Source organism: Palaemon carinicauda, chromosome 30 (genome assembly GCF_036898095.1).
Source record: "Palaemon carinicauda isolate YSFRI2023 chromosome 30, ASM3689809v2, whole genome shotgun sequence".
NCBI lineage: Eukaryota > Metazoa > Arthropoda > Malacostraca > Decapoda > Palaemonidae > Palaemon > Palaemon carinicauda.
Window position 1 is genome coordinate 84,953,359 of NC_090754.1, and position 18,456 is coordinate 84,971,814.

The following is an 18,456-nucleotide window of genomic DNA, read 5'->3' on the forward strand; positions in this document are numbered from 1 at the left end:
TCACCAAAAACGAAGTCCAAAAAGGCGATGAAGGGAAAGCGATCCGAAAAAATTCTAAATGGCGGACCAACGATGTTGTCGATCCGGCCGGCAGAGATAATCTGAGGAACAGAAAACAGGAATGATTCCAAGTACCACCCTGTAAGGGTTGTTAACCATCTAACCGCACAACCACCACAAGGCAGTTGCCGCGATTTTCGATTAAATTCTGCCGCAGTCGGAGACTTAGCTATATATATATAACTGCCAGGTAAGTACTATTCATAAAATTTGGCATACTGTATACATGATTAATGAGTTTCTTTGAAAAACACCTAGAAAATAGTAATTGCCGACATATTTTTTCAAACTTTGCCTTTGCCATTTTTTAGTTTCCATGTTTTAATTCTTTTGTCTCTCTCCCTCTCTCTCTTCATCTTTATTTCCATCATTAGAAACTCAAACCATGCAAGTCAGTTCCAAATCTCATCTCTCTCTTGGCTAAACAGGTTTCCTTTTTGTGCTTTTCATTCTTCCCGTTGAGACGTTTCTTATAAATCATCAACGTCTCACTTGGGTTTTTAAACATCATATTCCTTGACTCTGGCAGCACCCCAGTTCAGTGTCCTCTTCTTCCGTTTTCTGTCCTTTTAACATCCTGAAAACAAAACTCTTCTTCTTCGGCTCTAACAGAAATCTATTGCTGCTCCTACCTCACGTTCTTTTACCCCAAAGTCTTGTCACATCCTCTAACCCAAGTCCTCTTCAAACATGTCCAAATAATGTTAGGTTATTTTTTTCTTATTGGGTGCTACCTGACAATGATAAATTCGAGGTTAAAATACAATGCAACATTTAAAAATAAAATAGTTTATTAAGATCTAAACTTAAGACATTCAGGAAAGTTTAATTTTCAAAATAAAATTCTGCAAAAATAAAAATCATCAAAATTACTAAATAGAAATTATATCTAATTTGTGTTTCCCGATATATCTTGCATGTTAAAAATGGTATATCTACTATACTTACTCTGTTAATCACATAAATGACTGTAAAGTTTGACACCATTGAACCACAATTTATAAAGTTCAATTCTTTCCACATAATATTTCTTTAAAAATGATACTACATCCCTCATGTATATAGTGTACTATGATAATTGCAGAACAGACAAATTCTTTCTACAAACTTCACACATATGATGAAATCTCTATAGAGAAAAAAAAATACCAATATACATTTAAAAGTTTTAACTTATTCTAAAACCTATACCTCATGTATAATGGTTAAGTTATAGTTTGCAGTTTACAATATTATTGAATGACTTTAATGATAACAATGCTTCTGGTAACTAGCAATTCAAGTGGGCAACTCCAATTTGATAATACTCGCTTTAGATTCATTCAACATTAAATTACGAGATGTTTTAAATATCTTGAATGGGATACCTCAAAGAGAGATTTGTCTATCATACAATTTTTAACGGATTTTTGGAAGACAAAAAGGAAACTATTCCATAAGGCTACAGGTACGAAGGAACATTCTTTCCGATGTCCTTAAACATAATTCCTTTCCTTTCCAAAGCATTTCATAAGTCCCCAATGGCATATATCAAGCAAAATTTTTATCACAGTAGTTTAAAGAAATCAATGATATATGTTACTTATTAATGATAAGGTTGGAGCCAGACTGGTTTCTGTGAAACACAACACAAAAATTATGTTAGAATATTCAGTCAGATGTGCAGCTTAATATTTCCCAAAAATTATCATCTCAGTCGAAATGTGTAGCTTGATATCATTTCCCAAAAATGATCATCAGTTTATTATGGTTAGTTAACAGTGGCATATCAATATAACATACCAACTTGGCGATTAAATATCAACATCTCTGATGCCGGTAAAAATATCATGATGGCAATTTATGCCACAAAAATTAAGTTGTCATTAACATTTAATACTAGTCTAGGATACCTTTTCCAAGAAAAATATTGGAATAAAATACCCTGAAAATGCATCCCTAAATCAAAACAGGTCAGTACAATTTACGGATATTTCTAATATAAACAATAAAATGGTTAAAACAACGCAACAGAAAAAAGGCTTTAGCTCACTGCCGTTTCCAAACAATGACAAGGCCGGTAGCATCAGACGTTGCTAAAAGAGATTCGTTGTAGTTAAAGGTTACCCCTAAAACAGGAGCAGCATGTCCCTGGAGCCGATTAATAAGGGGTCTTGTGTCCCTCTCAACATCAAGAAACCAAACACTACAATCTTCACAGCCACTCACTGAAAAGAATAATAAGAAGAAATTAAGTAGTGTTGTAAAAGTCATACTTATATTCTGAAAAAAAAACATTCATTGGTAACATGAACTAAACATTTAAAAAAAAAAAAAAATTATAAACCTGCTTGTGTCTGACCCTTAAATAGAATCTTTGATATAAAAAATCCTGGTTATGCATGCAAAATATATTAAATAGTGCCTACGGGCCAACCAAGGGAAAGGCCCGTGCCAACAACAAGTGTTGGCTTTAATACCCCAACAACAATTAAATAGTGCTAAAATGATGATTTCACTAGTTTGCAATACAGTACAGTACAGAAAACCATATATCCTATTAAATGAAATATCACATTAGCGGGTTTACGAAAGGTACTTTCACAACCCGATGATTTCAAACCAACCGTGCTCCTTTACACAGTGCAACACGCCCATCTCTTGCTAACTTGGCCTGTCTTGCACCATCTCTCCTTGTGTGTGTATATCACACACTTTGGTCCCTTTTGAGCAGAATCATGTTTTGATGTAAAAAAAAAAAAAAAAAACATGCAAAAGAAAGTGATGTAAAAACCTGTACATATCCAGTGTGCTTATAGTGATTTTAGTATAAAATCTGATACGTATATTACGCTACCCCACGTACCAACAGTCGACGTCTCAAAGAATTTCATCCTGTTTCGGACTTACATACATACATACACCAAGGCACTTCCCCCAATTTTGGGGGGTAGCCGACATCAACAAATGAAACAAAACAAAAAGGGGACCTCTACTCTCTACGTTCCTCCCAGCCTGACAAGGGACTCAACCGAGTTCAGCTGGTACTGCTACGGTGCCACAGCCCACCCTCCCCCGTTATCCACCACAGATGAAGCTTCATAATGTTGAATCCCCTACTGCTGCTACCTCCGCGGTCATCTAAGGCACCGGAGGAAGCAGCAGGGCCTACCGGAACTGCGTCACAATCGCTCGCCATTCATTCCTATTTCTAGGACGCTCTCTTGCCTCTCTCACATCTACCCTCCTATCACCCAGAGCTTCCTTCACTCCATCCATCCAGCCAAATCTTGGCCTTCCTCTTGTACTTCTCCCATCAACTCTTGCATTCATCACCTTCTTTAGCAGACAGCCATTTTCCATTCTCTCAACATGGCCAAACCACCTCAACACATTCATATCCACTCTAGCTGCTAACTCATTTCTTACACCCGTTCTTACGCTACACTAAACTTAATTCTAATTTTGTTTTCATTTTCATTTTTTTACTTTTCTTCTTCCGGCTTGTCTCTTTTTGCCTTGCTTTTTGACTCACTTTCACCTTTACTTTTTGCCGGCCTTTTTAAAAGGGATGTTTGCTTTTGTCTCCCCTTCAAAATGTTACAAAAATGACGTACACAAGTGTCGTCACAAAAGGCTAACACACAACCATACGCCAACTTGTCCGGGTGCCTCTTTTCCATAAAATCAGAAAACTCCTGCCATTTTGCTAACATGTCTCTGATTTCCTTCTTTATAGCATCCTTCTGCTTGAGTATGGTGCATATTATTGATGTACTCCTCTCATATTGGCAAGCCGGCTCAGTCACTCGTACACCACTCTCATGTTTTTCAATTATTTCATGCTTTATCTCGATTGTCATCATACACTTTTTCTTTTCACTACCCTTGTTTGCACACGCTTGTTTTGGACCCATTGCTTATTCACTTAATTCTGTACTGATTAACGCAAAAAACACGTAAAAATTCCAAACACTACGGCCGATGCTCGGAGATAACTTTACGCGACGGAGTTCCGACGGGAAAGAGCGAGCGAAGCTGTCCTTGTGAGCAGCCTTTCGCACACTCGGCCACCTAGCGGCCACATAGGGAACCGTCTCATATCCTCGTATCTCAAATTTGTCTTTTATCTCGGGACAAAAATTTGCTCGAAACTTTCCTCGTACGTTGGGACACTCGTATGTCGAGGTATTACTGTATAATAAAACCAATATTAGGAGTATGGTGGGTTAGTGTGTTAGTCGACCGTGCACAAGTAATGGTCGGTGAGCTGGTAGATTAGGACTCAAAACACCTTAGGGCAGCAAGAGTTTACAGATTCTCGTTTTTTGCGCCCATCTTTATTACCTAACACCCCAGCAAAAAGCGAGGGTTGGCTGTACTGTAAAAGTGGGACCTACTACCTTCCAGAAAAATATCTTTGAATCTCAACAATTTTTATCTTGGAAAAATGTTATTTTGATAATAAAATAAATTTTTGAATATACTTACCCGGTGATTATATAGCTGCAACTCTGTTGCCCGACAGACAACTCTACGGTAAAAACTCGCCAGCGATCGCTACACAGGTTGCGGGTGTGCCCAACAGCACCATCTGTCGTCCAGATACCCAGTACTCAATGTAAACAAAGACTCAATTTTCTCCTCGTCCCACTGCGTCTCTATTGGGGAGGAAGGGAGGGTCCTTTAATTTATAATCACCGGGTAAGTATATTCAAAAATTTATTTTATTATCAAAATAACATTTTTCAATATTTAACTTAGCCGGTGATTATATAGCTGATTCACACCCAGGGGGGTGGGTAGAGACCAGCAATATATGTTTACACTTTTATGAGCTAAGAGTTTTTATTTCATTTTAGAAGTTATCAAAATAACAAAAACAAAATAAATAGGTACCTGGTAAGGAAGTCGACTTGAACAATTACTCTGCCTTTTAAGTACGTCTTCCTTACGGAGCCTCGCAATCCTCTTAGGATGCTGATCGACCCCTAGGATCTGAAGTATCAAGGGTTGCAACCCATACAACAGGACCTCATCAAAACCCCTAATCTAGGCGCTCTCAAGAAATGACTTTGACCACCCGCCAAATCAACCAGGATGCGAAAGGCTTCTTAGCCTTCCGGACAACCCAAAAAACAACAATAAAAACATTTCAAGAGAAAGATTAAAAGGGTATGGAATTAGGGAATTGTAGTGGTTGAGCCCTCACCCACTACTGCACTCGCTGCTACGAATGGTCCCAGTGTGTAGCAGTTCTTGTAAAGAGACTGGACATCTTTCAAGTAAAATGACGCGAACACTGACTTGCTTCTCCAATAGGTTGCGTCCATTATACTTTGCAGAGATAAATTTTGCTTAAAGGCCACGGAAGTTGTTACAGCTCTAACTTCGTGCGTCTTCACCTTAAGCAAAGTTCGGTCTTCCTCACTCAGATGTGAATGAGCTTCTCGTATTAACAATCTGATAAAGTCTGACCAAGCATTCTTTGACAAAGGCAAGGATGGTTTCTTAACTGAACACCATAAAGCTTCAGATTGGCCTTGTAAAGGTTTAGTACGCTTTAAATAGAACTTAAGAGCTCTAACAGGGCATAAGACTCTTTCTAGTTCATTGCCTACGATCTCCGATAAGCTGGGGATATCGAAAGATTTAGGCCAAGGCCGAGAAGCAGCTCATTTTTTGGCTAGAAAACCAAGTTGTAGCGAACAAGTGGCTTTTTCTGACGAAAATCCTATGTTCTTGCTGAAGGCATGAATCTCACTGACTCTTTTAGCCGAGGCTAAGCATACCAGGAAAAGAGTCTTAAGAGTGAGATCTTTCAGGGAGGCTGATTGTAACGGCTCCAACCTATCTGACATGAAGAATCTTAGTACCACGTCTAAATTCCATCCAGGGGTAGCCAAACGACGCTCCTTGGTGGTCTCAAAAGACTTAAGGAGGTCTTGCAGATCTTTATGTTTGGAAAGATCTAAGCCTCTATGCCGGAAGACCGATGCCAACATGCTTCTGTAGCCCTTGATAGTGGGAGCTGAAAGGGATCGTCCTTTTCTCAGGTATAAGAGAAAAACAGCTATTTGAGCTACAGAGGTACTGGTCGACGATACAGAAACTGACTTGCACCAGTCTCGGAAGACTTCTCACTTCGATTGGTAGACTCTAATGGAAGAAGCTCTCCTTGCTCTAGCAATCGCACTGGCTGCTTCCTTCGAAAAGCCTCTAGCTCTCGAGAGTCTTTCGATATCTGAAGGCAGTCAGACGAAGAGCGTGGAGGCTTTGGAGTACCTTCTTTACGTGTGGCTGACGTAGAAGTTCTACCCTTAGAGGAAGACTACTGGGAACGTCTACTAACCATCGAAGTATCTCAGTGAACCATTCTCTCGCGGGCCAGAGGGAAGCAACTAACGTCAACCTTGTCCCTTCGTGAGAGGCGAACTTCTGCAGTACCTTGTTGACAATCTTGAACGGTGGGAATGTGTAGAGATCCAGATGTGACCAATCTAGGAGGAAAGCATCTATATGTATTGCTGCTGGGTCCGGGACTGGAGAGCAATAGATTGGAAGCCTCTTGGTCAGCGAGGTTGCAAAGAGATCTATGGATGTTTTTACCCCAAGTGGCCCAAAGTCTCTTGCACACATCCTTGTGGAGGGTCCATTCGGTTGGAATTACTTGCCCTTTCCGACTGAGACAATCTGCTATGACGTTCAAGTCGCCTTGGATGAACCTCGTTACTAGGGAGATGTCTTGACCTTTTGACCAGATGAGCAGGTCCCTTGCGATCTCGTACAACGTCAGTGAGTGGGTACCTCCTTGTTGGAGATGTACGCCAAGGCTGTGGTGATGTCCGAGTTAACTTCCACCACTTTGCCTCGAAGGAGAGACTTGAAGCTTTTCAAGGCCAGATGTACTGCCAACAGCTCCTTGCAGTTGATATGCATGCTCCTCTGACTCGAGTTCCACAGTCCTGAGCATTCCCGACCGTCTAGTGTCGCGCCCCAGCCCACATCCGATGCGTCCGAGAAGGAACGTGGTTGGGAGTCTGAACAGCCAGGGGAAGACCCTCTCTTAGGTTGATATTGTCCTTCCACCAAGTCAGACAAGACTTTATCTTTTCGGAAACCGGGATCGAGACCGCTTCTAGCGTCTTGTCCTTTTTCCAGTGAAAAGCTAGATGGTATCGAAGAGGACGGGATAATTACTAAAAGTCTCAACACACTTCCGTCTAAGGGAAGGGTCGGCCATTTAAAAGTGAAAGAAAGTCCATACTCTCTTTGTCACCATAATTAAATCTATCCAAAACGAGTTCAAGATTTAAGATGAAGATAAAACACCTGCATAGCGAAAGCTCAAAACTAGAATAAAGTACTTCACCAATTAGTTGTGAAAAAACTCCAGTTTAGCAACAGCGAGTAAGTACGTCTTGTCGATAGCTCGACAGAGAGAAAATTGAGTCTTTGTTTACATTGAGTACTGGGTATCTGGACGACAGATGGCGCTGTTGGGCACACCCGCAACCTGTGTAGCGATCGCTGGCGAGTTTTTACCGTAGAGTTGTCTGTCGGGCAACAGAATTGCAGCTATATAATCACCGGCTAAGTTGAATATTGAAAAACGTGAGTTATGACTTGTTTCAAAGACCTTCCCTTAGTAGGCCCTAGCACCTATACTGAAATAATTATTCAACAACTTAAAATTGCTAGTGGCCAAGCTTGGATTAAAAGTAAAGTGACCTAGGCTATATGCATCATGACCTTTATTCATCATTTCAGACAATATCACAGGCATATTGAAAACCTGTATGCCATGTATTAGAGATATGATATGATTTGTTGCATTGCTAATCATTTGAAAGTAGGGTTGCGCATTTGGATTTGGTCCAGAAGCAGGAGGATATTGATCTGTTTTCTGCAACTGGCGTTCTATCTCGGAATCCAATTGCTTATGGTATGAACAAGGATTGTGGAAAGCCAAAGGTGTTGCAACAGAAGGAACTAGATTAAATTGAGATACAGAAGCTTGAGATGAAGGATTTAAATCTATAATGTGCAAACAACCAACATACTCAAATAAATTGAGTTTTTGTAAAAAAAAAAAAAAAAAAAAAAAAAAAAATTGAAAACTATTACTTATTGCATGATATATTGGCATATTTTAGTGGGATGATTTATTGCAAGTTGTTAACTAAAAATACAGTCATTATGTTCCATAGATAAGAATCTACCATATGAAGCTATTAATAAAATGAATAAAAGATATCAGAGAGAAATATGAGTCACTCAAGAATGAATGTTGTGATAATGGGTTCAGAAACTGGGAAGCTTCCTTTAAATACCAATGTTATAAAAATGGGAAAATATAAAAAATTTTAAGTAATTTTTATTTTTCCTAACATACTTACCGAGAACTACTTTCTTAGGAGTTACCTGTAATCTCCTCTCTACCGACCAGAGTTTTGTGTAGGATACCCTAAAATGACAAATTCGAAGATAATTTGTATTTTTCCTAACCATACAAACCTTAGCTATTTACAAAGGGTTATTACTTTTAGCGTAGCTGAAATGGCGAGCCATTAGAATTTAACGAGGGTGTATTACCCCCGCGCTAGTTAGCGGGGGGGGGTAGGGGAGTTGTAGCTAGCTACCCCTCCTCCCCCTCACACACACGTGAATACTCACTTTCACTTAGAGGTAGGACTTGTCTTAGGGGACAGGGCTGGCGGGCAAATATGTGTAAATAGCTAAGGTTTGTATGGTTAGGAAAAATACAAATTATCTTCGAATTTGTCATTTGTTCCGTAACCGAAATACAAACCACGCTATTTACAAAGGGTGACTTATCCCTTAGGAAGGGTGGAAAGTCCCCAGCCATACTGGCTTTGGCTTTACCCGGGGACTCAGAATCCGAGTGAGTCGCACTCGAGAAAAGGAGTCCCTGCACCTCACAAGTTCCTTGCTCCGCAAGGAACCATGTGGCCTACGTAAGCTTGTGTGTGAAGGAAGAAGTGTGACCCGTCTTAGGCAGTTGACCTGGAGTTCCAGAAGGAACTCTGGGTTAGGACGTTCCCAATACCACCTCGTCAGGGTATGGGGGACGCGACAGTATTGACTCAATACTCGGAACACAAGGAAGCATGGTTTACCTGCAGAGGTTCGAGGTCAGCTATGCAGAGACCAGGATGCTGCTTCCCCGTAGAGGGGATGATGAGGAAAGAAGTAAGGGCCAGACATACTTCTTTCGTTCATGCAGACTAAAACCTGATAACAATGCCCTCAACCTTCTGCTACCTGTCCAAAAAGGAGCCTGAGGTTAGACCAGCTGTTGTGTAGCCACCACAGAGCGATAGAAAACGTATCGAGACTCCTGTGGGTCACGCCCTGCAGGAAGCGGGCTGCGAAGGTCATCAGACGCTTCCAGACTCCAGCTTGTAGCACCTGCGTCACAGAGTAGTATTACTCGAAGGCGAGGACGTTGCGATGTATCCAACATCGTGCTGTAGGGCGACGTGACGGGGGAGGGTCTGAAGACAGGTCGAGATGAATGTACTCGAGTCCGGGCTGAAGAGGTATACTGGTGACTCTCCCCCCATGTCATCCTTGTGTTCCCAAATCGGCTGCAACTGAGGCCAAACTGCAGCTGTTCCCAGCGCTAACCTCTCGATTCCTTACTGGCAAGAAAGAGAAGGTCTTGGGACATCACACACAGAATGGAGACTCGAAATCTTGAATGAATCGGACCGAAGGGTCGGGACCCTCAGATTCTGAGTCTAGCCAACAACTCAGGAGCGAGCCTGAATGTTGCCTTCCCCTCTTCCTTAGAAAGGGGGGAGTAGTAAGAGACCAAGAAGATTGTTTACACACTGGCCGTGGCCAGAGTGAGCAGAAGACCCAAGGCGGAATACAATCCGAGACCTGTCGTAAAAGGGTCTTCAGAAGATCTCTTAAAGGACTAAACGTCCGAGCCATGCTCCAAGTTGGAGGTCTTCCTCCGACTAGGGCAGGGACGATCGTAGCTTCGCATGAGCGAGGATAGATCCAGCGGGCAGGAAAAAGTTATTCCTTCAAGCCTGAAGGTCAGGGAAAGGCTGAGCGACAGGCTTCATTGCCGAGAGCGGAAAGGAGTTTCCTCCCGCCGAAAGGCAATAAGACCGTTATTGCTGGAGAAGAGGCCTCACGGGAAGAGGTATATCTCCCACGGCACCCACCACCTTAGACTCTTCACTTTGCCTGGGAGACCCCTGTGGATGACTATCGCAGATGACGCGACCTCCGTACCGCGACTGTAGCGGGTTGTCTCTTCTAGAGGAGGAAGCGTAGTGTCTCCAGGCATGAAGCCGAAGCGACGCCCCGGTTCGGGAGAGATGTCGCAGTGTGGTTGCTTGAGTAGTCTGCGCCGTGGGAGAAGCTCTCCCGGGAGTTCCGTCAGGGGAAGCAGAGGGTCCAAAAACCGTTCTGCGCATAGTCCCAGTGGAGCTCTCCCATTGAAAGGTTGACAGACAACCTGGTTTTGTTGAGACCCATTGTCCGCAGACAAAAAGGAGGGAAGACGCAGGCGTCGAATTTGTCCCACCATCACCGGAATGCATCTTGCCAGAGTCTCGGGGTCTGAGACTGGGGGGAAGACTAGTGGAAGCTTGAGGTTCCAAGGTGTCGCGATCAGGTCCCCCAGACCAGCACTTGCTGGTTACCCAAGGTCAAAGACCCCCAGGTACACTCTCTCTATGAGGCTCTGCTCGGATAGTCTGAGAGAAACATTCCCCTGCCTGGAATGAGAGAGCCGATGGTGGAATTGAGAGAATCTCAATCATCCCGGTATCTCTACTGCAAGATGTGAAGGTGTGAAAATGCGTCCCCTGCTGGTTAGAATGAAGTCGACGCGCAACGGGGCGACTTGGCAGGAGCTGTAGGATCTGAAGAGGGGCCAGACTAAGCCCCTTAAGCCTGCCTGAATGATGGAGAGGTATCCTTCAGGTCTTGACCATAGGCCTGGACCGGAACATGCCCCCCCCCCCTTTCCTTTGACGAGTCCGAGAACCGCATCAAGAATGTGGGGAAAGGACGAGAATATCCACTACCATCAAGAGGCTCCATAGGTCAACACCCATTGCAGGTTTAATAGTTCCGCTGGTCCCATAGGGCCAGGGAGTCCGGTTAAACATTGCCTGAAGCCACCGGAACTTGGATCGCCCCACATGGAACTTATCCTGAGGCGACCGTTCGGACTATAGACGGGTCAATGAGGAAAGAAGAACTAGGAAACGTTCCAAGGTAGGGCTGAAAGCTCTGCTTGACTGAGAACAGGTACTGCGACTCTCCTCAGTCTTGCCACAGTCAACCGAAAGGAAGGCTCGGAGGATGCGGTAACAGAATCTGGCGTCCCCAGGTGGTCACCCATCCAAGTACCGACGTTGCTTAACCTCGCTGGACGGACGAGAAGCGGGGTTTCCAATGTGGTAAGGCGGTTGACTCAATATCATGGCCAGATACTCCAGATGTTGAGGCAGAGGAAGAGAAGGCTCCAAGCAAAATACCATGAGCCCACACTCATGGTCAGCATCCGGAAGCTTGTCCCGGCGCTGAAGAGGGTCGAAACCCGAGCCTACCGGAGTTGACCAGCCCTCCAAACAGCAGAGGAGGCGGAAGCCTGCACCTGAGCGGCCAAGAGGAAGGCAGGGAGAGTTCTCTGGGGAAACAAACCTGCTATGCCACAGCGGGATAGCCACACTGCATCATAAGCAGGAATACTTGCAGTCTAGGCTGAATTCGACGAGCACCCTGGAAGATGGATGGAATGGAAACTGAAAGTACCCGTCCTTCCGATCCAGGGTTAAAGGAGTCCTGTCGCCTCGTTACCAGTCTGATCGATTCTGCTGGTCTACGCTGGCCGAAGTTTGTTCGACAAACTTGATCAGGGCTGAGAGGTCGACTATGGACATCCCCTCTCAGATCCTTCCTTACAAGAAAGGATCGACTGAGGGGGCCGGGGGTGAAGCCGTCGATGATCCTAAGGAAGACCTTCGCCTAAGGTATGGATCATTCTGCCCAACCGGGCAACTCTGCTGACGCTATGGCATAGAGGTTCAGAGACACTGAATTCGCTGACAGAGACGGCAGGCGCGATATCCTTGGCTACTCACAGAGATTGTGCGGGAATGGGCATCGGGAAGCTGTCATTCGGATGAGTAACCTTAAGCATCCTCCCAGCGAAAAAACCTGCAATCCTAGAGTTCGTGAACTCCTTTTAGGACTATGTCCCCCCGGGGGAGTCTCCCGTGCCATCTGTTCCTGACAGGAGGAAACTGCAATTGGACACCTTGTCCCAGTTGTCGTAGCCGATAACTTAGGCCGACGTGGTTGAAAGAAAAGGGCGCTGGAGCCCTGCAGAGTCTGGAAGAAAGCGCCTTGGAGGAGTGAAACCAGAAGTCGATTTACTCCGCACAGCAGCTGTCTAAGTCTCTGTCCTTGGGCACAGACAAAACTCTTCTCAAGGATGGAAGGGTGTCTGAGGTCATCGACCTCCACAGATGAGACACCCGAAGGAAGCCTTCAGTCAGCGCGTCCAGATGGTACAACATCGAGCTTGTCCGCAAGTAGATACTTAACGACGAAAGGCCAAGGTGTCTGAGCTCGAGAGGAGGAAAGTACTCTTGATCTTCCTGTAGCTTCCTTGAACCAAACCTCGGGCCGTAACCGAGGAGGGAAAGAACCTGGTAAGCTCCCAGAGGAAGAGGTAAGCAGTCACCCCTTGTCCGATGGAGAAATCTTGAACGGAAAGCCCCCCCCGCCAAAAATCCTTCCAGGGCGGGAGAAGGAGGGAGTACTCGTGCAGGAGAGGGGACCCTCGAGACCGACCTCTTGGGAACCAACTTCGCCCTGGGGGAAGTCACCACGAAGTCCACTCCTCTCTTTCTCTTCAGCGTAGGAGAGACAGCCGCTGGTTTGTTACCCTGGCCGGCGAGTGCTGGTTTCATAACCCTCATTAACACCCGTGCCAGCGGACCAAACCATGTCTGCTGCTCCAAGGACACAGAGTCCGAAATCCTCGCTAAGGTGAAAGGGATCGGGCGATCCTTTGGAGTGGACCCGACGGTACCTGTCTGAAAAGAAGGTGGGGAGGAATGCTGTACTGACCTGTCTTCATCCTGCACTACCAACCTGTGCTTGGATGGAGGTGATCCCGAGTGCCGTCTAGGAGCACGCGTCCCTGCTGCTACCACCGGCTGTGGAATTCGCCGCGAACTATGGTCGCGCGAGGGCGAACGGTCGCGCAAAGGCGAACGGTCACGCAAAGGCGAATGGTCGCGCGGGCGCACAGGCGAGCGGTCGCGCAGGCGAGCGGTCGCGCGGGCGCGCAGGTGAGTGGGCGTGAGGGTGGGCAGGTAAATGAACACGTGTCCGAGGCGACGAACGCAAGCGATGGCGTGACGGCGAGGGATCGTGCTGCCGCGTAGGTGAAGAAGATCGCTGGCGATAATGACCGCGTGATGGTAAGCGATGGCGAGCAGCATGTGTAGGTGAATGATCGCGTGATAGGGTGCGATGGTGATCAGCATCCGCAAGAGGGCGAGCGTTCAGGGTTGTGCGATGAGGAGCAGCATGCGTAAGCGGGCAATCGTGCAGGGTTGTGCGATGGCGAGCAGCATGCGCAGGTGAATGATCGCGTGAAAGGGTGCGATGGTGATCAGCATCCGCAGGAGGGCGATCGTTCAGGGTTGTGCGATGAGGAGCAGCATGCGTAAGCGGGCGATCGTGCAGGGTTGTGCGATGGCGAGCAGCATGCGCAGGTGAAAGATCGCGTGAAAGGGTGCGATGGTGATCAGCATCCGCAGGAGGGCGATCGTTCAGGGTTGTGCGATGAGGAGCAGCATGCGTAAGCGGGCGATCGTGCAGGGTTGTGCGATGGCGAGCAGCATGCGCAGGTGAATGATCGCGTGAAAGGGTGCGATGGTGATCAGCATCCGCAGGAGGGCGATCGTTCAGGGTTGTGCGATGAGGAGCAGCATGCGTAAGCGGGCGATCGTGCAGGGTTGTGCGATGAGGAGCAGCATGCGTAAGCGGGCGATCATGCAGGGTCGTGCGATCAGCATCCGCAGTTGAGGGTTGCGCGATGGCGGTCAGCATCCGCAGTTGAGGGTCGCGCGATGGCGATCAGCATCTGCAGTTGAGGGTTGTGCGATGGTGATCAGCATCCGCAGTTGAGGGTAGCGCGATGGCGATCAGCATCCGCAGTTGAGGGTCGCGCGATGGCGATCAGCATCCGCAGTTGAGGGTCACGCGATGGCGATCAGCATCCGCAGTTGAGGGTCGCGCGATGGCGATCAGCATGCGCAGGTGAGCTAGTAGCTGGCGAACCATGTTCCTTCAGAAGTGTTGGAGAACGTTGGCGTGCCAGCTGTAACACACGTGGGCGATCCGGAGATCGCTGGCGAGCTGATGATCGCTGGCGAGCTGATGATCGCTGGCGAGCTGATGATCGCTGGCGAGCTGATGATCGCTGACGAGCTGATGATCGCTGACGAGCAGAAGGCTACGCGTGGAAGCCTGCGCAAAGAAGAAGAGTCCTTGACCCCGCCCTGAACCGAAGTTCTAGATCGCGAGGGCGAACGTGGGCGCACAGGGCACGTAACAGGAACCGCATGGAAGATCATCTTGAAAGCGCTGACGAACAGCAGGGCGCGCAGGGAAACCCTGACATGCAAGGGAAGAACCCCCGTGGGGGCAACCCTTTGCCCCGAAGGGATCGTTGTCTGCCGGGAGACTGATGTCCGTCGGGAGACTGATGTCCGTCGGAAGACCGCTGTCCGTCGGGCAGACCGTTGTCCGTCGGGAAGACCGTTGCCCGTCGGAAGACGAGATCAGACTGCTGTCCATCTGCACCAAGGCAGAAGATCGAGAAAAAGGAGTTGTAGGCTGCAAACGAAGATATAAAAGGGCGCCTCAAGCACCCTTATAGGGAGATGAGAGGCCCTTACGACGAGGCGGACGGAGGGCCTTACGGCGAGGGAGGCCAACAGCAACAGCAACAGAAGAAACCTCCGAAGAGGAGTCTCTATGAGTGTACTCTCTCGCGAACGAAAGAGAAACACTTCGAGGAAGAGACTGGTCAGCCAGTGACCTAAAAGGAGCAATCCTCCGAAGAGGAGCTCCTGCAGTTGCCCAGCCCCTTGAGCGAAACTGCAGGTGCGACCGCTCAGCACCAAGAGCATAGTCGCACGAAAAAAAGGCAAGAGAAGAACCCCCCAAAAGGGGAAAAACTCAAGCCTGGACAGGAAAAACTTCCCTCGGAAGGAAAGTTATCCGCCCAAGGAGGCAAGCCTCCTGACTGTTCTAAAATGAACTGGAGAGCTGTCCGTCGACACAGGAGTACTACCAGTAGAAGGAGACACGCCCCTGACGAAAATACAAGGGGGGAGGCAGCAACAGCCGAATCCCCAGGACTCAACCAGACAGCTTACACCGTTGCTATATTACAGAAACGAACTAGATCGGTAACTGTAAAAAAATAAAACAAATAATATTAGTACACATTCATTCCCCCGGGAAGGCTCCGAAGAGGAATCCCGAGGGAAAGGAACAAGAATTACACAACAGGCACGTGCCCTCACAACCACTTACACTCGCGGAAGGAGAGCTGTAACCAAAACAGAATTATAACAATTATAATTATGTAACTATGTAATTATGTAATCTAAAAATGAATGAACACTAAAGAACGAAAACCTCGAAAGGAATCGTTCTACAAGCTGAAAAAAACAAAAAAACAACTACAATTAGATTCATAACTAATTGATACAAACGTACGACGTAGCAACCCCCCACATGGAAAGGAAGCTAGGCTACAAGGGCGTAGTAACACGTAGTAAAAGGGTGAACGACCTCAAGAGAGAGAGAGAGAGAAAGACATAAGTCAAACTCGATCGCCACCCATAAAATACGCCGTGGTGGCTTAACTGCCGAGGCCTCCACGTAGATATCGTACACTACACACACACATCTGAAAAGGAAACTTACTTATTTCTATACTCAAATATATATACAAACATGAAAACATGTTTACATATATATTGAGTAAAAGAAAAGTAAGCGATTAAGTAAAGACAAAACAGACAATGGCTGCCAAGCGAGGACCAAGACAGAGACGTCTGTCACAGTCCGAGCCAAAAGTTAAAGTGAGTATTCACGTGTGTGTGAGGGGGAGGAGGGGTAGCTAGCTACCACTCCCCTACCCCCCCGCTAACTAGCGCGGGGGTAATACACCCTCGTTAAATTCTAATGGCTCGCCATTTCAGCTACGCTAAAAGTAATAACCCTTTGTAAATAGCGTGGTTTGTATTTCGGTTACGGAACAAACCCGTTTTCTATGGAGGGCTATCTCGGGCGTAAGAGAACGTGCCCCGAGGGTAGCTTTGCGCTAGGTCGAGGTCCGCCTGGGTCGTGACCGTCAGTAAGTTCTTCGGATGTTGCACCATCCTCGCAAGGGCAGAGAGGCACTCGGGGAAGGAAGGGAGGGCCATTACCCGAAAGTAGTTCTCGGTAAGTATGTTAGGAAAAATAAAAATTACTTAAAATTTTTGATTTGTTCCAACACGAACACTTACCTCGAACTACTTTCTTAGGAGACTTACACTTTAGGAGGCGGGAGTGCCTTTCTGACTTTCAGACCCAGTAAGCGGAAGCCAAGAGGCCTAGGTATAAACGAAAAATATTAGGAAAACGGACGATAGGGTAACTACACAAAGAGCTCACGTTAGTGTCTAAGTACTCACCCTTTGAAAAACTTCTTCTGATGTTGAATCCAGTAATGTAGTTGAGGAGAAACGTGTTATCCAATGGTTACAAGAGGGTTCTCTCCGATAAGGATAGGGAAAAACGGGGAATAGGGTGAAAGGAAACAAACCTGTGTCTCCCGGTTTGCTATCCATGATTGATCCTGGGGCTTTTACCGTTAAACCACTTGGAGAGCGGAGATGACTGTTCCAATGGAGAACCCGTCTAAGGACTTCCTCGAGTAGTCCTTGAGGTAATGGGCAGTGAAGGTTGATTGGTTAGACCAGGTACCTGCTCGAAGAATCTGACCCACTGCCATGTTTTTCTCAAAGGCTAAGGACGTACTCAGACCCCTGATGTCATGGGGTTTGGGGATGCCTGGCAAGGCCAGAGCTTCTTCCCTGAGGCCCTGGCAATAACCTGTTTCAACCAGAAGGAAATGGTGTTCTTGGATACCTATTTCTTAGTAACGCCCGTGGAGACGAAAAGGCTCTTGATGCCTGGCCGGAGATGAGCCGTCCTTTCAAGGTATTTTCTAACGGCACGGACAGGGCATAATTTCAAATCCTCAGCCTTCCCCATCCTAGGTATTGCTGGCAGAGCGAAACCTTCGAATTTAGGGTCCCAGACAGCTGGATTCTGGGTCTTTGCCACAAAAGAGGGAACAAACTTGAAGGATATTTCCTTCCACCCCCTCGAATGAGAGACGTCATAAGACAGCCCATGGATCTCCCCTACTCTTTTAGCGGAAGCCAAGGCCAGCAAAAAGACTGTCTTGAGAGTGAGATCCCTGTCTACGATATCTTTCATTGGTTCGAAGGGGGGGCCACTTAACATCTCCAGGACCCTCGCTAAGTCCCACCGAGGCACCCTAACTGCCTGTGGGGGGCAGGACTGCTCAAAGCTTCTTACAAGCATCGAGATGTGCCTAGAGGAACCCAGATCGATGCCCTTCAGGAGGAAGACTTGACCCAAGGCGGCTCGTACTCCTTTGATGGCTGGGATAGACATTCCTATTTTGTCCCTGAGATATACCAGAAAATCCGCTATGTCCGGGACCGAGGCTCTGAGGGGTTTAATGTGCTTCGAAGTGCACCACTTCGTGAAGGCGGCCCATTTAGCTTGGTAGACCGCTGCCGACGACCTTCTCAGGTATAGTGACATCCTCTTAGCAGTAGCTGATGAATACCCCTCCTTCTTCAGGAGTCGCTCGATAGTCTCCAGGCATGAAGACGCAGAGACTGTGGGTTGTCGTGAAATCTGAGAAAATGAGGTTGTTGTACAAGGTCTGCCCTATTGGGGAGTGGCCACGGAGGTTGACTCGCCAGGTCTTTTAGGTCTGCGAACCACTCTTTCTCCGGCCACCAGGGCACTACCAAAGTCATCCTTAAGTTCTGGGCAGTCCTTACTCTGTTGAGTACCTGCCTTATCAACGTGAAGGGGGGAATAGCGTACACGTCTAGGTTGTCCCACCTGTGCTGAAAGGCATCCTCCAAGGCTGCCTTCGGGTCTGGGACAGGAGAACAATACACGGGAAGTTGCGCGTTCAGTTTGGTTGCAAAGAGGTCCAACACCGGGGAACCCCAATGTTGGATGATGAGCTTGGCTACTTCTGGAAGGAGGGACCATTCTGTCCCTACTATTTGGCCCATC

The 18,456-nt window shown here is 46.8% G+C and overlaps 1 protein-coding gene across 1 annotated transcript in view; it reads right to left on the reverse strand.

Moving 5' to 3' along the window:
• Window positions 1-854: 854 nt before the first annotated feature.
• The window catches only part of LOC137623331 (WD repeat-containing protein 13-like), a 108,871-nt gene continuing 91,269 nt past the window's right edge, over window positions 855-18,456 (reverse strand). Inside the window, exon 12 of the mRNA XM_068354134.1 lies at window positions 855-2,267. Within this exon, the coding sequence (XP_068210235.1) occupies window positions 2,089-2,267 (179 nt within the window). The 3' untranslated portion in view covers window positions 855-2,088. The remainder of the gene's footprint in view (window positions 2,268-18,456) is intronic.